The sequence below is a fragment of the Aplysia californica genome, unplaced genomic scaffold, assembly GCF_000002075.1.
Source record: "Aplysia californica isolate F4 #8 unplaced genomic scaffold, AplCal3.0 scaffold00282, whole genome shotgun sequence".
Taxonomy (NCBI): domain Eukaryota; kingdom Metazoa; phylum Mollusca; class Gastropoda; order Aplysiida; family Aplysiidae; genus Aplysia; species Aplysia californica.
The window spans coordinates 310704-331263 of record NW_004797552.1 but is presented as its reverse complement, the minus strand read 5'-3'; the positions used below and the strand labels follow the sequence as shown (position 1 = coordinate 331263).

General features: G+C 41.1%; 1 protein-coding gene across 3 annotated transcripts; it reads right to left on the bottom strand.

The window, feature by feature from the left end:
• Positions 1-266: 266 nt before the first annotated feature.
• LOC101857123 (1,25-dihydroxyvitamin D(3) 24-hydroxylase, mitochondrial) lies at positions 267-18803 on the bottom strand. 3 transcript variants are annotated; one of them, XM_005101405.3, is made up of 12 exons: positions 18403-18803; positions 16105-16452; positions 15332-15452; positions 14526-14615; positions 12473-12663; positions 10124-10327; positions 9518-9663; positions 8374-8540; positions 6434-6512; positions 3434-3593; positions 1665-1708; positions 267-1337 (listed from the first exon to the last, which is right to left on the bottom strand). In XM_005101405.3, exons 2-12 carry the CDS (start codon positions 16397-16399, stop codon positions 1224-1226), a joined length of 1611 nt encoding a protein of 536 aa, XP_005101462.1. In that variant the 5' UTR covers positions 16400-16452; positions 18403-18803; the 3' UTR covers positions 267-1223. The 3 variants fall into 3 exon arrangements, with proteins under 3 accessions (XP_005101462.1, XP_005101463.1, XP_005101464.1); XM_005101406.3 differs by having other exon boundaries at positions 267-1001; XM_005101407.3 differs by lacking the exon at positions 16105-16452 and having other exon boundaries at positions 18403-18801.
• Positions 18804-20560: the final 1757 nt, after the last annotated feature.

Genomic DNA, 20560 nt, shown 5'->3' with positions numbered 1-20560 from the left:
GTATGTCCATTCAAAAACACTATTAGGTGTGGATTTTATGGAAAAACGTTGAATAAAGGCACAAAAAAAGTAAACTTGCAGTTTCCAAGGATTCTTATGCTTTGAAAGTCACCAAAGTTTAGCAGCCATTTTCTCATTAATTTTACTTCTGAAACCAGCTGTGACCCCATCTCCTTCAGGTGACCCCATCTCCTTCAATCGCAAATATCCCGACTTCTCGAGATAAATGGATATTTCTTTCATCGAAAGCAAGGCACATATAAGAACTTTTAAGAAGATACCAATAACTCCATTTACCCAGAAATTGACAAGCGCCTGATTCCATTGCGTTGTGACACATTTAAATTATGCTCAAAGTCCACTGTGCCACTGGATATCACTGAAAATAATCTTGTCAATGACACTGACGGAGTTTTGTAATAACTGCATAATTTAGGCAAACATGGTGTTAACACATTTTTTGCCTAAACAGTGATACATTTGAGATAATTTTTTAGACAAAAATAGAAGTAACATAATTGTAATAATAATATGAATGAATGTGGATAAAATATTCTATATATATAGATGCCACATTCTGTAAATCTGAATGTATATATTAAGAAAAGATTGTATACAAAAAAGTAGAAATTGTCACATGGCAGGCAAGTTCACAAAAGCGATATATTGTTATCATTGTATTGCATACAGCAATAATGGTACCGTAACAGCAACAACATCGAATTCTACTAAAAAACATAGGTGACAGCAGTTGTTACATCGGGCTCCACTAGTCAACTTCCCATACATTGACCTACAACTAAGCCTCATGTATAACTCAGGAATACAGGGTGAGGGGTCCTTTTGCTACACAATCCGTTCATGTTTTGTGGGTCGCACGTCGCACGCCGCACGTATAATATGTGGTAAATTTCTGACAGGCTCGAAGGAGCTAAACTTGGGAGAAATCAAGTCCACTACTAGTTGGACATCAAGTCTGGCTGACTGTGAGGAAATGTTCACTAGAAATATGGAGAAAAAAACGTGTCATACAAGAAACAAAAGGTGATAAAGCTTCACTGTTCTAGTCGAGTCTTGAAATGAGGACATCTCAGAGAAGATTTTTTTTGCACAGCTGTTCGGTTTCCAGATTGGGATCTACGGGGGTTGGGGGATGGGTTGGGGGGTGGGACGGAGGTTGGGGGGAGGTTGTTAGAGTCTCAGTCGCCGTCTCATGTGTGGATTTATGATGACCGTGGAGTGAGGGTCAGCTGTATGGGCTCAGAAGGCACCAGAACCGCGCGAGAAACAAGCTTCAGTTCCCGTGTTGTGGTGCTCAAGCGAAACCGTTGGAGAAGCTGGTTATTGGCATGAAAAACAAAGAAAAAAACCCAAAAAATCATCAAACTGTTTTTTCAACATACAAAAAAACAAACAAACAGAAAAATCATCAACTGTTGTTTGTTCTGTTTTTTTTCACATGAAAAAAGCCCCAAAAATCTTCAAACTTTTTTACAAATAGACAACAACAAAAAAATCCAGAACTTTTTTCCAAATAGAAAAAAAAAATCCGGAACTTTTTTCAAAATAGAAAAACGAAATGAAACATTTTTCTCCACTAAAAAAAATAGAGAGATATACATCACCAACAGACCACCAAGAGAACCAACACCAACATTCCTTACCTCAACACAAAGCAACTGCATCTCCGACACAGCAATCCTCCGACCTGGGGTTGGGGGGGGGGGTGGAGGAGAGAACAGTTGACACGTGAGTGGGAGAGAACAGTTGACACAGTTGACACGTGAGTGGGAGAGAACAGTTGACACGTGAGTGGGAGAGAACAGTTGACACGTGATTCCACTTCAGAATGTTGTACACAGCACATAATATATATCTCGAGATTTCATCCCAATCAGAACAAGGGGACAGCACTCAGACAAACACAGACAAGGTCAAACAAGTGAGGAGAAAACTGACAAGAAAACGAGACACTACAAGACCCTTCCATTTCCAGCTCCCAAACATCAAACATCCCACCCACCATCCATCAAACATCCCACCCACCACCCATCAAACATCCCACCCACCATCCATCAAACATCTCACCCACCACCCACCACCCATCAAACATCCCACCCACCACCCATCAAACATCCCACCCGCCTACCACCAACCACCTGTCACTGTAGTTTGTCTTACATCTCCAACTTTTCTTACCAAAAGACATTTTGACCATCTGAAACTTTGAAACTTTGCTGTAAGACCCTCATTTCACAGCGCAAAGGCCTGGCTATGATCAAACTTTTCTGTAAGACCCTCATTTCACAGCTCAAAGGCCTGGCTATGATCAAGCTTTTCTCAAAATTAAATAGATATTAGTGGCTTATACAAGTACACCAGGTACATTTTATAAAATGATTACATTTTATCAAGTGATTCCATTTTGGAAGTCATTTTTTAACAATGGTACTTTTACTAAAATTGTACAATTGTCACACAAAAACAAACATTTGTTTTAAAAAATAGGGTTCAACAGGAGAAAAAAACACTACTTTTCATTTACTTCAAAATTGAGCCAAAAAGAACAAAACAGGGTGGTCCCTGAAAAAAGCAAATATCTGTGAAGAAAACACAATTTTTGTCATACTAAATACTGAGGGATACAGTGCAATTTGAAGAAAAAAAATTACTGTCACAACAAATTTTATCACTAGATGATTTTAGATTACAGAGTGGACAGGGTTTTCTGCCAATGCCCAGACTTGACGGACACTTCCTTTTGCAATGGAACCCTTCAAATATCACGCATACACCTAAATACATATCACACATACACCTAAATACATCACATATACACCTAAATACATATCACACATACACCTAAATACATCACATATACACCTAAATACATCACATATACACCTAAATACATATCACACATACACCTAAATACATATCACACATACACCGAAATACATATCACACATACACCTAAATACATATCACGCATACACCTAAATACATCACATATACACCTAAATACATATCACGCATACACCTAAATACATCACATATACACCTAAATACATATCACACATACACCTAAATACATCACATATACACCAAAATATACATATCACACATACACCTAAATATATCACACATACACCTAAATACATATCACACATACACCTAAATACATCACATATACATCAAAATATACATATCACGCATACACCTAAATACATCACATATACACCAAAATAATATACATATCCCACATACACCTAAATACATCACACATACACCTAAATACATCACACATACACCTACATACATATCACGCATACACCTAAATATATCACATATACACCAAAATATACATATCACACATACACCTAAATACATCACACATACACCCACATACACATCCATCTCTACACTGACTCACCGACACAACTTCTCTGGCCCAGCCCAAAAGGGACGTAACTAAACGGGTCTGGAGGTTTCACGCCAGAGTTACGAATCCAACGCTCGGGGCAGAGTTCTGTCGGGTTCTCAAACACTTCGGGGTTGCGGCCCAGGGCGTAGTGGGAGACGTACACCTGTGTCTGGGAAACACGGGAAATAATATCGTCCAAGGTCAAAGGAGATAAATATTTGACGTGCTGACAAATTGAGTTAGTTCTCGTAATCTGCTAATGGAGATATAGACTGAAAACCAACCCAAGGGTCAAATTTGTACATTTTCAACTGATGCCATTTTCTTCAACGCAATTTCTTTTATCATTTCAAACTAATAAATGAACAATAAATGTGGTGTACAATTAATCTTTCCTCATATATGCGCGCACACGCACATGCACACACACAGACCTTCTCTCTCATCACACACACAGACATACATTGTTATGAAGTGAGAACAAACAAGTTTATACATTAAGATACAAGTTTATACATTAAGAAACAAGTTTATACATTAAGATACAAGTTTATACATTAACATACAAGTTTATACATAAAGGGCACTCCATTAGCTCAGCTGTTAGGGTATTTATTATTTTTATTTTCATTAGTTGATATCATGCCCGCCTAGTGAGGAGATGGCCCTGGTTCAAATCCCAAACTGGGAATTCTTGAACTCGGGTCGTTTTTGTGGATTTTTCAAGGCTCCCAACCCATATGGCTCAGTCCTTTTGGAGACGGATTTAAAATTCAGAGATCCCGTCTCTTAAAACTACCGCAAAGCGTTGACAGGGGTGTTGTAACAGTATTAATAATAATAATAATAGATAGCATTTGTATAGCGCATATCCCCGCTCAACAGCAGGCTCTATGCGCTTTACACTATATTATTACCCCAGCAGACCATAGAACACTCCGAAACATTCTCAGCTTCCCGGGAAGCATACAGTGCAAGCAGCCGATTAAGCACTCAAACACTAACAAACTGACAAGATCTTTCGCTGTCTATAGCCGGGTACCCATTCCCACCTGGGTGAAGTGAGGAAAATAAATGTAAAATGCCTTTCCCAAGGACACAACGTCGGGTCCCTGACGGGATTCAAACCCACGACCTTACGGTTGCGAGTCCGAGAGCCTAACCACTAGGCCATAATTGTATTATGTTTTGTACCGCTGGGCTGGATCCTGAAGAGGGGGGGAGGGCAGAGATGGACATGTTCCGACAGCAGTGACCCCAACACAGTGGACAAGTAAGACAAGTAAGTAAGTATATTTTGTACCCTAATGTTTTGGCTCTGATTAGTATAAGCCAAGGGAAACAACAGTTCATGCTTCTAGTTTTAGTTTTAGTAGAGGGTTTTAACGGCGCTCACAACTGCATAAGGTCATATGAGCGCCAAGGGGTGGGTGTCAACAGAGAAATCTTTACAGGGAATCAGACTTACTCTGCTCACCTCTCTAGCTTCAACAGCACAAAGTCTGCTTCGACTATCAAGGCACCCCAAAATAGCAGGTCACAAGAGAGTGACAAACATACAAAAGAAGTAGAGGAAAATGACAATAGTAAGGATCAGGAAAGAAAAAGCAGCAGTTCCCTGTTGAAGATCAGGCACAGTTATGAGTGTGACATGAGTCAGCACATTTACAATTCTACTATGCTTGAACGAAAAATGTCCCCCCTTTGGGAAAGGCCTAAAACACTACTGAGGGGTCAGTTCATGCTTGATTGATGAGAGCTCTTCAATAAAAAAGATGAGTCATTGCACTGGGTGAGTGGTGGCTGACCAATATGACGCGGTGGTGTTTTGTGTCTTGTGTGCGTATTAAGGTATCTGTGGTCTGTCCTGTTTGATATCAACCATCCACACCTTTACAAGCGTCAATCCCATACACTTAACCCTTCCAGCCCCAGCAGTTTTCTGAATTCCCTAACACCAGTCCCAGCCAATACAGCAGTAGTTCAGAAAAAGAGGCATGCATTCTAAAATGAGATGTAGTATCTTTGTAATGAGGTATAGATAATGACAAACAACATTGTTTAAAGGTAAATGAACAAATATTTTGAAAATTAAACTTTAAGTAGGTTCGCTACTTTCGAAAAATGTGCAAATTCGGTACCCCCCCGAAACTGAGAATATACGCTCTTGGAATGGTGGGAGGTACAAGTAGGTAGCGTAAACATGGCCTCGCAGGCACTCGCGGCCTTCCGACCGCGTGGTATCGGTAAAATCGGGGTAATTCCAATCGCCGTTTCTTCGTTCTTTCGCTATAAAACACCAAGTGCCTTTGGCGTCTTTATAAAAAGCTTTTAAAAATACCGTCAAAATGTTTAAAGATCCCTTTTTACACAAAATATGTATAATACCGGCTTATAACTGGCATCAATTAAAAGATCAGTTCATTTTCTATTAGAATAAAGTTATTAACTTGGAATTATTTTTCATCAATCCTTCCGCGAGACTCAGAAAGCATGTGACCCCGCACGCGGGGTACACTACAATATAGAGCCGACTCGCTCGCCGCGGGGGCCGGTGCGTGCCGCCGGGTCAACGCTCGGTGTTTTTGTCGAAATAATGACAGATCATCGTGTTTGAGGCAATAAAATACTCATTTGTAAAGATCTCACAGTCTTGAAAAAAATTAGGCTCCATATATTTGTTATAGTGATTGTGCTCTGTTAATGTGGAGATGTTTAGTGCACTTGGTACTTTTTTATTGTCTGTCAAACATGGGGTTGCAGCCAGTGACTAACTTCAACAAATTTGATCAAATTTTAAACAACTACCATTTTCTTAAAAATTGACAGAGAGGTTAAAGAATGGTACCAAAATGCTCAGTGGATATAGGCCTTTCAAATGGAACAGATAAATTTGGCATACAGCTAGTTTGAAAATTTAGTTTCTGGTACCTAGTACAAGCGCTGCTGAAAATATATGCTCACGGGGCTGGAAGGGTTAATATAACAAATACACAAAGCACAACTCACTCCTTGAGGAATCTGATAGCCACACACGACAGCTCCCTCCTCCAGCATGCGAGCCGACACAAACCCGACGGGATACAGTCTGCGGAGGTCATGAGGTCAATGTGAGGCATGGTTATTTGTGTGGCCAGGTGGTGAAATCAGGCAAAATTATGAAATCAAAGAAACCGACATTTTAAAACCTGTTAGCCAATTTTTGTAGCTTTTGGTTTTTTGGGTTTTTTGGGCAAAAACTGCTACCTGAAAAAGTTTGATCAAAGTCAGAGGCACAAATAAAAGTACATTTTCAGTTCCCGAGGAGAGTTTTGAGAGTCCCCAAACATAGGAGCCTGTTTTCTGAACTATTTGACCTCTACCATCAGGCTACCCCACCTCTCTCAACAACAAATATCTTGACTTCAATCTTGACATGCCCCAAAAATTGATGAGCGCCTGATTCCACCATGTACTCACACTTTTAAATACAGATAAAATTGTCTGAGATGACCATCCATAGATGAGAAGAAAAGTGGCCGTCTTTCAAGAGAAAGGAATGGATGAGAGAGGGAAAGGAATGGATGAGAGAAAGGAATGGATGAGAGAGGGAAAGGAATGGATGAGAGAGGGAAAGAAATGGATGAGAGAGGAAAAGGAATGGATGAGAGAAAGGAATGGATGAGAGAAGGAAAGGAATGGATGAGAGAAAGGAATGGATGAGAGAAGGAAAGGAATGGATGAGAGAGGGAAAGGAATGGATGAGAGAGGGAAAGGAATGGATGAGAGAAAGGAATGGATGAGAGAAAGGAATGGATGAGAAAGAGAGAAGTTCTGGGAGAAAATTGATGGATTGTAACTAAGGGTTGGTCAAGCACTGAGAGCTACCTTTAGTAGTTAGTAGTTAGTAGTATAGGGTTTTACGGTGCTCGCAACTGCGTAAGGTCATATGAGCACTGAGAGCTACCTTTAGTAGTTAATAGTTAGTAGTATAGGGTTTTACGGCGCTCGCAACTGTGTAAGGTCATATGAGCACTGAGAGCTACCAGGAAGAGAAAAAAAGAAAATCTAGAAAAAGCAAAAAATATTCAAAGTGTTAAAATCTGAAAGTACAAATCTCATTTTTTTCCGTCTGAACAACAACTCTGACAATACATAAGGAACAAAAGAAAAAAAGAAAAAAGAAAAAGAAAACCCATTTCATACAGGTATCCAACCTGAATCAAAATGTGAGACAGAGTAGGAAGAGACAGTTGTCTTTAATACAACTGTCTTTTCAATCAGTGGTTCCATTAACTGTACTGTGAAAAGAATCTTGAACTTTTTCGACCCCCAGGAAATGATCAAGCAGGGACTCAAAACTTGCGGGACATACTGTTTGACACATTTTGCCTGGAGACTACTTTTATACAACGTGTAGTAAGTCATCCCCATCTTGACCTGCCAATGCCAGACATGGACCCTGACCAAAAGTCTGGAACGTAAGATAACCACCTGCCAGATGAGATGTCTAAGGAGAGCCGTCAACAAAACCAGACGGGACATGGTCAGAAACAACAAGATCAGAGAAATGGTGGGAACAACACCTGTCCTCCACTACATCTGAAGGCAAACAATCAGGTGGTTTGGACATCTCATACGCATGGCACCTAACCAGTTTGCCAGTAAAGCTTACTACAGGAAAGTATCAGGGTACAAGGCAAGAGGAAGACCAAGAAAGACCTGGACCCAGGGTGTGAAGGATACCCCAAGAACATTCAATATCCCACCCAGCCAGGCCATCAAACTTGCTAGAGACAGGAAGCTCTTTCTCCCCTCGACGCCCTAGAGGTACAAGAGGACGGAGAAAAGTAAAAGAGTAAAGTGAAGTATGCGCAAGTCGGCCAAAAATCTGTACTACCAGGTTTAACAGGAAAATCAGCGCCTCAGTTGGTTTTCTGTTGGTTTTCTTCACGAAGAAAAACACCTACCTGGTGACCTCCTTGATGACCCCCATGGTGTACGCCAGTTTTTCCAGCCTCTGGTAGGTGACCTCTGTGCCATGTGGCAACACAGAAGAGATCTCGTCATACATTTTGTCCTGGACGTCAGGTCGACGAGCCACCTCCCACAGTAAGGCATGCACGCTGTTGGACGTCTGCTCACGATAATGATAGTAATAATAAAGATAATAAAAATAGTAGTAATAATAATAGTAATAATAATAATAACAATACTAACAAAAATAATAACAATAATAACGAGAATAATAATAATAATAATAATAATAATAATAATAATAATAATAATAACAACAACAACAATAATAATAATAATAATAATAATAATAACACTAATACTACTAATGTAGTAATAATAAAGATAATAATCAAAATAATACTAACACTAATATTACTAATAGTAATAATAATAACAATAATAATAGCATTAGAAATATATTTCACTCTATAGCGTGTCTCCATTAAGAAAGTGCTCAATGAGCTTCATAACGATACAAAAAACCCCCACAAAAAACTAATGAGCTCCATACTGTTTTAATAGTGATCTTTTCTCTCCATTTTTCTTTCTCTCTCTCTCTCTCTCTCTCTCTCTCTCTCTCTCTCTCTCTCTCTCTCTTTCCCTCCTTTCTCTTTAATTCACTCTCTTTCTCTCTCTCTGTCATTCTCTCCCCCTCCCCCTCGAAGCCCCAACTCTCTCTCTTTCTGATGTGATTGAATTTTTTGTTTACTTTATAGTCTAAGTAATCCCTTCTACTTCACTGTTCACTGCACATTCACATTCGACTCACCGTACGCCACTTTATTTCACGTATTTCAAGGAAACAAACGTCTTGTCCCCATCTACTCTCTCGCTACTAACATCGTCAAACACATCATCATTTACTCACGGCAGCAAACTTTGTTCCATCTTTTGTTTTGACTCACACAAAAGAAAAAAAAACTTTCAGTAATGTTTGGTACAACTTATGTTATGAAGCACATTTTTAAAAAAACTCAATCACAACCACAGGTATCTTTAAAAAAAAGTGGACACAGGACAAAAAAAAAGTTTAGTGCCATGAACAAATACATAAAACCTTTGTGAACTATACAAGGATGAGCAAAAAGTATGTACTGTGTCAACTGAAGCACTCATAATCTCAGTCACGGTGGATACCAGTTCATCTGGCGTCAAGGAATCCCGGGACAGGATGTGGCCAATGAACGAGCTGGGATTGAGGGAGTCTGTCTCCGACAAGCGATGAGTTATCTCCTCCTCCGCTGAAAGTTTAGGAAAAAAAAGGTTTTATTCAAGAGAATAAAGATAAACAATGTTTTGTTTTTTTAAGAGGTAAAGGACTTCTCTGAGTTGTGAGAATAAATTCCCTGAAAAAAAACCCTGGCAATAAGCTCTAAAGATATGGCGGACTTTCAACCATGTGGTTGAAAATTCGAATCTCGTCAGGGTCTTGGACATTGTGTCCTTAGCAAAGGCACTTTACACGAATTTTTCTAACTTCATCCAGGTGGGAATGGGTACCGGGCAAAAGACAGCAAAAGATCTGATCAGTTTGGCAGTGTCTGACTGTTTAGCCCCTGCTTCCAGTGTTTGCTTCCCATAAAACCGATAATGTTTCAAAATTACTCACTGCATGAGAATTGAACTATGGTCTCCTGTGTGCCACAACCGAGCACCTAACCACTACAACACAGACATTGGTAGACCGTCGACCAATCTCACCATAACGGAACAAAACGTCCATGTTGTCCCGGAAAGCCTTCCATGCTCTCGGCCGGATGAGTTTCCCCAAGGCCGGAGGGTAGAAGACCAGCTCTCCCGTCAAGCGGAACATCTCCTGGACGGCCTTGATGAAGGTCAGCGAGGACGGCTGGGGGTGTGAGGAGAGGCAACCCAGGCGACGGTCGTACAACACCAAGCATGCAGCTGTGGCAGAAATAGCACAAAGCCCATTTTGAAAACTTTCAACTCATAGCAGTCGACATTGAAAGTAACACAGCTGAAATTGTCCACGCCATCCATCCACTGCCAGGGATAAAAATGTGTCACAGCGTGGCGGAATCAGGCACGTCAATTTTTGGGGAAGTAGAGTTATTGGCATCATCTAAAAGCTTGCTTTTAACTTTTAAAAATATTCAAATATCTTGAACAGAAGTCGAGATACTTGCTATTGAAGGAAGTGGGGGTTGCCTGGTTTCAAAGGTAACGTTAGCGAGAAAATGGTTGCCAAAGTTTGGTGACTTCCGTAGCTTGAGAGCCATTAGAAACTGAAAATTAAAATTTTTTTGTGCCTTTAGTCAACAATTTTCAGTGTGTCTCGACGCTGTGAAATCTGGCACTCGTCAATTTTTGGGCATGTGGAGTTATTGGTATCATCTGAATGCATATTCATTTGCCTTGTTGTCAATGAAAATAATACCCATCTAACTTGATTAGAAGTCAAGATATTTCCCATTGAAAGGGGTGAAGTCGCCTGGTTTCTGTGATGAAATTAGCGAGAAAATGGCCGCCAAAGTTTGGTAACTCCAAAAGCTAAAGAGTCCTTGAAAACTGAAAAATGACATATTCTGTACCTATACTCCAAGTGTTTCAGTAAAATTCACAAGGAAATATATTTTTATATGGACATAAAAGGGGTTGAGCTAAAAAATATAATTCGATAGACAAATTGCGTTACTGGCGGAAAAATGCCTGTTTCTCCGATTTCGTTATTTTGACGAGCGCCTGATTTCACCAAGATGCCTCACAAATGTGTTTTTAAATGGATATGAAAGGTTTTGAGCCAAAAAAAAAATTTTAAAATTTTCTATAAAAATTCAGAAACCAGAAAAAAAATGCTGGTTTCTTCAATTTCAATATTTTGATGAGCGCCTGAATTCGCAACGACGCCTCACAAATGATTTTTAAGACAGGGGGAGGCATCTTGTACAGTGTCATTATGATTTAGAAAAAATGCCAAGGGGGAAGTTGGAAGTAGTCGATTGTCTCATACAGGTCGCTGATAGAGCAGGTGAGATTCTCATACAGATAGCTGATAGAGCAGGTGAGATTCTCATACAGGTAGCTGATAGAGCAGGTGAGATTCTCATACAGGTAGCTGATAGAGCAGGTGAGATTCTCATACAGGTAGCTGATAGAGAAGGTGAGATTCTCATACAGGTAGCTGATAGAGCAGGTGAGATTCTCATACAGGTAGCTGATAGAGCAGGTGAGATTCTCATACAGGTAGCTGATAGAGCAGGTGAGATTCTCATACAGGTAGCTGATAGAGCAGGTGAGATTCTCATACAGGTGGCTGATAGAGCAGGTGAGATTCTCATACAGGTGGCTGATAGAGCAGATGAGATTCTCATACAGGTGGCTGATAGAGCAGGTGAGATTCTCATACAGGTAGCTGATAGAGCAGGTGAGATTCTCATACAGGTAGCTGATAGAGCAGGTGAGATTCTCATACAGGTGGCTGATAGAGCAGGTGAGATTCTCATACAGGTGGCTGATAGAGCAGGTGAGATTCTCATACAGGTAGCTGATAGAGCAGGTGAGATTCTCATACAGGTAGCTGATAGAGCAGGTGAGACTCTCATACAGGTGGCTGATAGAGCAGGTGAGATTCTCATACAGGTCGCTGATAGAGCAGGTGAGACTCTCATACAGGTAGCTGATAGAGCAGGTGAGATTCTCATACAGGTCGCTGATAGAGCAGGTGAGACTCTCATACAGGTAGCTGATAGAGCAGGTGAGATTCTCATACAGGTCGCTGATAGAGCAGGTGAGATTCTCATACAGGTAGCTGATAGAGCAGGTGAGATTCTCATACAGGTAGCTGATAGAGCAGGTGAGACTCTCATACAGGTGGCTGATAGAGCAGGTGAGATTCTCATACAGGTCGCTGATAGAGCAGGTGAGACTCTCATACAGGTAGCTGATAGAGCAGGTGAGATTCTCATACAGGTCGCTGATAGAGCAGGTGAGATTCTCATACAGGTAGCTGATAGAGCAGGTGAGATTCTCATACAGGTAGCTGATAGAGCAGGTGGGACAGTAAGTGAAGCACACAAAAACCTCCCTCACACTCGAGCGCCCACTTGAAGAGCTCCTGGTCAACGTCCTTGACCTCCCCGTCCTCTTCCCTCAGCGCGGTCAGACGGTCCACAAGGTCAGCCGCTACGTCGTGCATGCCAGAAACATGGCCGCTGATCAGGTTAGGTCGCAGTATGGGCTTGTCCACTGTCTTACGTAGACGCTGCCATTCCTCGCCGAGGCTGATAGGCACAAGATAATAATAATAATAATAGTAGTAATAATAATAATGATACAAATAATAATAATGATAATATAAATAAAAATGATGATAATAATCATGAAAATATAAATAATAATAATGATATAATGATGATAATAATGATAATAAATAATATAAATAATAATAATGATAATAATGATGATAATAATAATGATAATATAAATAATAATGATGATAATAATAATGATAATAATAATAAAAATAATAATATCAATAAAGATAAAGCACTGTACAGCTATTATTACCCGGACAGACCCTGGATCACCCAGAAACATTCTCGGCTTCCAAGGAAGCATACAGCGCAAGCTGGAGATTACACACGCTTTAACACTAACAAACTGACAAGATTTAAAACGTTTTTAATGTAGGTGTTTTAAAGCCTTCTCTGATGTGATTTAAATCATTTAGTGGGCGGGATATCGACTCTGCCGGTCAGGGTCAACTCGTGTTAAGAGGGACACAACATCCCAGCAGAGAGACGGAGATATAAAGTGTACTCCATAGAAATTCTCCCCACTCAGGAACTGAACTTGGGTCTTCTGCCATGCGTGCCATGGTGAAGCACATACCTGCTGTACCACCGATGACAGTCAACCGTTCCTCAACAAGACTGATAAGCACAAGATAATGAGAAAAAAAGTCGTGAGTCGTGAACTCAGAACTTTTTCTCCCTCTTGTCTCATATACTAGATACATCTCATAAACACAATCTTTTTCTTCTTCTTCTTCTTCTTCTTTACAAGAGAAAGAAAACACTCAGAACTGTTTGGTATAAAATAACAGTACGATTCACTTTTTAAAAACTCAACATCGTAATTTGGCACCTTATAAAAAAGGGGGCTATGGTACAAAAAAATAATGTACAAAATAGTTTCCTCTTATGGAAAAACCACTTCCTCGCCAAAGAAAAAAAATCCTCACAATTCAACAAAAACGTACGATGTTCACCCTTCCAGCCCCATGTGCCTATATTATCAGCAGCGCTTGTACCTCCCACCATCCCAAGAGTGTATATTCTCAGTTTCAGGGGGGGGTACCGAATTTGTGCATTTTTCAAAATTAGCGAACCTAATTAAACTTTAATATTCATAAAATTTGTTCATTTACCTTTAAACATTGTATTGTTATACGTTATTATCCAAACCTCATTACAAAGATACTACATCACTTTTTAGAATGCAATCCTCTTTTTCTGAAACACTGCTGTATTGGCTGGGACTGGGGTTAGGGAGACCACAAAAATGGCTGGGGCTGGAAGGGTTATTTTATTTTTTTTGGTCAATGTTTTACGGCACTCACAACTGCATAAGGTCATATGAGCGCGCGGGACACACCAAACATTTTCAATAGGTAGGAAATTTTTTATTTTGCCCAGGTGGCGGCCGAAGCCTGCTCTTATCCATTTTAGACCATTACGGGATTTTTAACGTGTGCAACTTACACTCGGGACCTCCGAGATTTTCCCCCCTTGTCCGAGAAGGCTAGGTGTAGATCTTTCCCACCAGAAGATCAGGGGTGTGGCAGAAAGACAGCAGTAAGGAGGAGTCAAGGAGTAGCAGTAGAAAGGCTGCAGAAAGAGTCAGGAGCCCAGAGGAGAGGGCAAAGGAGATGAGGGGGTGGGGGAAGAAAGTGGTGACGAAAGCAGGTGACAGAACATTGTTAGAGAGCAGAAAAGGAGGTGAAAGGAGACAATTTTAGAGATGAAGATTTTTCGATCGCTACCCGGATTCGAACCCGGGACCTTTGAATAAGAGGCCAACACCTTAGCCTCTAGGCCAAAAGAGACCCCCTGGAAGGGTAAAGAAAAAGGGGAAGACTCACGCTTGTAACAGTCCCCGAGGTTTTCCCAGTTTCTGGTAAGCGTCCAACCACAAGCCAATTGGGACTCTGTTTGGGTGTTTTCCCTCATACCTGAACGAAGGATTCATTTTGTTAGGTTGAAAAGTAAGGGTACCGGTATGTGTGTGTGTGTGTGTGAGTGTGTGTGTGTGTGTGTGTGTGTGTGTGTGTGTGTGTGTGTGTGTGTGTGCGTGTGCGTGCGTGTGTGTGCATATAACAATACGTTGAATTCTGATGCTTTGGTCCACTACGTACAGATTTTATCATTTGGGTTTTTGGTACAAATGACGAGAGGACAAATTTCCCTTTCATTTACTAATTTCCAATGAATACGATGATATCATTTGAACAAAATGAATGACAGTTCAACATTGGAATATTCTACTGCTGTTGGAGACAATATTACAAGATATTCCTAATGAAAGATTTTACTAATATCTCCATAGCAACAGATACATTTTCTAAAATTGCTAAAAACATATTCAAAAGCATACTTTCAAGTTTTAAATATTGTTTCTTGAACAGTGAGTAATAAAAGAGACTTAAAGAGAAAAAAAAAGTTTCTTTTTAAACATGATGAGTGATGTTGGCAATTTCTGCTGCTTAGCCTGATGTATCTTGTGTCACGAGTCAAGTATGTAGCCTACCAATGAGAAGGCAGAGGAAATGTCAACATTAATACTGAAGATCAATGAATGTCGAGAAAGATAAGATTTTACTTTTCAAATTTACAAGACCTTAAAAGGGCGGATAAATGACTATATTATTATCAACAAATCTTGCACCACCTTAGCAGATCCTTCATTCCCTGCGGATGTGCCGTGAAGACGAGGTCTACGCCAGGGTCCTTCACACGCCAGATAGGGCCGTACATTTCTCGGTTTGCTTCGTGCGATTCGTGAAATCGACCTGAGTAGAAGACATAGAAACGTTGTTCAGAAGAAACAAAAAATAAATCCATTTCATTCTTTTAACAAAAATAGTAGCCTACTACATTATATTTCCTTACTTTTTTCCCCCATTTAGATACAAATTTTTGTTTCTTGAGCACTATTAAAACAAAACCATTAAGAAACTGAAATAAAATGGTGATTCAAAATTTTGGGGTTAGTACGTAGAAAGCCATATGATTGCCTTTACACCTTGTGCTGAGAGTGGATCTTAATGTTTTTTAACTCCCACTTTACTTACAAACCGTGTTCAACATCAATCAGCAGCAGAGACTACAGTAGCAGAAACATACCTCTGTATTTCACAACAGACACAGTAGTAGAAACATACCTCTGTATTTCACAACAGACACAGTAGTAGAAACATACCCCTGTATTTCACAACAGCAGACACAGTAGTAGAAACATACCTCTGTATTTCACAGCAGACACAGAGTAGAAACATACCTCGGTATTTCACAGCAGCAGACACAGTAGTAGAAACATACCTCTGTATTTCACAACAACAGACACAGTAGTAGAAACATACCTCTGTATTTCACAACAGCAGACACAGAAGTAGAAACATACCTCTGTATTTCACAGCAGCAGACACAGTAGTAGAAACATACCTCGGTATTTCACAGCAAAACGTATCAGTCCAATGATGGGGATGCTGTCGACACACGGAATCTCAGAGAACGGCTTCCCCTCAGGGACTTTGACCTTGACAGACTCGGGAGAATCTCTCGAAGCATCACCTTCAGTCTGAGTTACATAAAATCTTAACAAGCCCCTCGAGATCTTTGTCGCAAGAGCACACGTCCTCTTGGAGACACTCAGCACTAGGGAGCTCGGCACAGGGGTCACAACCGCAGCCATGTTCAGCCCCGGACAACTGAGTGACCGAAAGTTGCCACACCACATGATGCTTGATGATCGATGATTTTCCTTCTATGTCTCAGTACCTGTGGACTTTCCTATGATTCATATAAATCTCAAGTTTTAATATCATCAGCCAATTGTTCAGATATATACAAAACCCAACATTTTTTTTTTTTAATTGCAGGTTTTTTCAGTATATAAACCCGAGGAAGATTTGATTGAAATTAAATTTATAAATGTTGAAAAAGCAAGAAAGATAAATGTTTCAAGGAAAAATGTGTAAAATAATTGAAACTGCTTTTTTTCTTTCTCCTGAAATGTTTAGGGGCTCTCGAGGTTGGAGGTTGTGTTTGCCTCTCATTCAATAGGTCCCAGGTTCCAAACCTGACAATTCTTCTCTAAAATTTCCTCCTTCCATGCTCTCTAGCAATGTTCTGTCATTTGCTTTTGTCTCCACTTAATCTTCCCCCTCCCCCCTCCCCTTTCCCCCCTCCTCTGAGCTCCAGACTCTTTCTGCAGCCTTTCGGCTGCTACTCTAGGCTCCTTTTTCATAAACTGTCTTTCAGCCACACCCCTGATCTTATGGTTGGTAAGATATAATTCTAACACCTATAATTATAGCCTTATTCTTGGATAAGGGCGAAAAATCGTGGAGGTCCGAAGCAAGGTGCGCATGTTGAAGATCCTGATGAGATGGTCCTAAAATTGATTAGCTTCGGCCGCCACCCGAGCAAAATTCAAAACTCCCACCAAAATGAAAATGTTTAATGTCTCGAGATCGCCCACTCTAAATTATTACCTTTTGCAGTTGCGAACGCCGTAAAACACTTAATTACCAAAACAAAAAAATGAAAAGTTTTTCTGTCTGAGCTTGAGACATTTGAACAGCTATAATAATACTAGCTGTCCTTATCATATGTCTGTCCCTTGAGTTTGAGCTCCTTAAATTGCTGGAAGCCCCAATTCTGAAGGCTAAAAGTGACCACATATATAGTAATTCGAAATGGCTAGCCGTACTTAAGTACGGCTAGACTGAGAGTCTAGCCGTACTTAAAGTACGGCTAGACTGCAAGTCTAGCCGTACTTAGATCTAGGTTTGGCCCTATCGACTCAAGCCTGTTAAGTACACAGGTCTCATTAGATCTAGATCTAGTAATTATTCAGGTTCAAATACATGCAAGTCAGTAAGGCACCTTTTTGTTTTGTCTGAAATACAAATACTTTAGGCATTGCAAACTAAAAATTTCAGTAAGGCACCTTTTTGTTTTGTCTGAAATACAAATACTTTAGGCATTGCAAACTAAAAATTTCATTTACAATTTAGCCATCAATATTAAGTACGGCTAGCCTGACAGTCTAGCCGTACTTATCTTAGGCCCTATTAACATTAGAAAACAGGAGGTTTAAAATACATGCCCTGTCATTTAGGCACCTGGTTTCGTCTCAAATACAAATACTTTAGGTACTGCACACTAAAAAAGTATATTTACAATTCAGTAGGCCTATTTTTTGTTAAATGGTCAGTCTAGCCATCATATTAAGAATAAGTACGGCTAGACTGCGAGTCTAGCCGTACTTAAGTACGGCTAGACTGGCAGTCTAGCCGTCATTAAGTACGGCTAGCATCTTCCATAGTAATTACTAAAGCTTGGCTTTTAGACAAACACTAATATTTTAAACCATAATAAGCAACGGTGATACATAATTTTAGTTATTCTGATTGTAATTAAAAAATAATATAGACTAGATCTAGACTCTAGATAGTAGAACTAGAAGCCGGAAAAAAGTAAAGCAAGGGAATATAAGAAAGTTAAACTGTCATACTTAACCATGTCACTGGCATTGTCATTATACTGATGAAATTTACGAGGCCTATGCTACTGCACTGCACGGCACTACGGCACAGCGGTTTATTATACAGTCAAGTTTTAAACATCGGCTGGATGATGACAGCAGAACGTACAATTACTGCAAGCATGGGAATGACCAGGAATGTTATTTATTATCGCTGCGTATTATGATTGGAAAGTGGGCCTACTACTTACTTCATCGTACGTGAGCGGGGAGTCTACCCCAAACTGTTTCAAGCGGACTCGCCTTTTCTCTCAAGCAGCACAACGAGTGACGCAGTTCATTGGGAACAGCTGCAGACCAAGCAGACTTGTGTAGATCTACCGTAAAGGAAGCTAGGCCAGGCCCACTCACCGATCTCCATTCAACAAGCATAACACAACACAACATGACCCATGAACCATGACCATTGACCCCTGATGTCACATGACCTGTGATCACATGACATTGGCAATTCGCATCTCTCATCGTTTCTTCAATTTCTAATTTCTTTGCTGAATTATAATTGCCGCAATGTACACCTATCTATCTCGTATACAGCCAACGAGGTTAATTATACATCTTTAAATCTACAAGCTTGTTCTATAATGTAGGTGCAGGCTGGAGTCACTACAACTCCTTTTGCACGTATCGGTATGGCCAGCGGCTATGCCTATAAGCTATAGCTGCCCCCCCCCCCCGGTCTCCATGGCATGTCTGACAGGCGTCGTCATGGTAACACTGTAGGCTACGCACGAGCTATATTATTATTATTACCTGGACGCTGAGAGTATAAGAACGTTATTGATAACCTCTTTTTTCTCCTTACTTTTGTTTCGACAAGGCCTATCACTGTTTCACCTGAGCCCCTAGTTTAGCCCTATAAGTACCTGCAGGTGACCCGGGGTAGTCATGGATACCGGATATACCGTCATGTATGTCAGCCACAGCATACAACTGTTCCCCGGGTGCCCACTACGGCTGGATCGGGCCGATCACCCGACTCGGTCGCCTGAAACTGAAAACAAACACGTTTGTTTTTTAGGCGACCGCGTCGGGTGATCGGCCGATCCCAGCCGTAGTGGGCACACCGTGCGACTGAGTCGGCCGATCCCAGCCGTAGTGGGCACACCGTAGGACTGAGTCGGCCGATCCCAGCCGTAGTGGGCACACCGTAGGACTGAGTCGGCCGATCCCAGCCGTAGTGGGCACACCGTACGACTGAGTCGGCCGATCCCAGCCGTAGTGGGCACACCGTGCGACTGAGTCGGCCGATCCCAGCCGTAGTGGGCACACCGTACGACTGAGTCGGCCGATCCCAGCCGTAGTGGGCACACCGTGCGACTGAGTCGGCCGATCCCAGCCGTAGTGGGCACACCGTGCGACTGAGTCGGCCGATCCCAGCCGTAGTGGGCACACCGTGCGACTGAGTCGGCCGATCCCAGCCATAGTGGGCACCCCGTAATTTGATATGCCTACTTCATCATGGCCCGATCTCAACAGTTCCCGACTTGGAAGAAACAGGGGGAGAAACCAGATTAGATTAACAGCAGAGAGCAACTAGTTAGCCCAACTCCCTCTAGTAGGAGTACATAGATAGCCAAAGCAACAAATGAAACAGTTTGGACTTGTGTCAAGACTCAGACAGTATTATAGCAACTTGTGTCAAGACTCAGACAGTATAGCAACTTGTGTCAAGACTCAGACAGGGGGCTCTCGTGGCCTAGAGGTTAAGGTGTTGGCCTCTCATTCAAAGGTCCCGGGTTCGATTCCGGGTAGCGACCAAAAAAATTTTTCTTCTCTAAAATTGTCTCCTTTCACATCCTTTCCTGATCTCTAACAATGTTCTGTTGTCTGCTTTCATTTCCACTTTCTTCCCCCACCCCCTCACATCCTTTGCCCACTCCTCTGGGCTCCTGACTCTTTCTGCAGCCTTTCTTCTGCTACTCCTTGGCTCCTCCTAACTGCTGTCTTTCTGCCACACCCCTGATCTTCTGGTAGATCCCTTGGTGGTCTAAAATCGATAAGAGTAGGCTTCGGCCGCCACCCGGGCAAAATTCAAAATTTCCTACCAACGAAAATGTATTAGGTGAGTCCCGCGCGCTCATATGACCTTATGCAGTTGCGAGCGCCGTAAAACCCTATACTAAACAAACAAACAGACTCAGACAGTATTATAGCAACTTGTGTCAAGACTCAGACAGTATAGCAACTTGTGTCAGGACTCAGACAGTATAGCAACTTGTGTCAAGACTCAGACAGTATAGCAACTTGTGTCTAGACCCAGGCAGTATAGCAACTTGTGTCAAGACTCAGACAGTATTATAGCAACTTGTGTCAAGACTCAGACAGTATAGCAACTTGTGTCAGGAC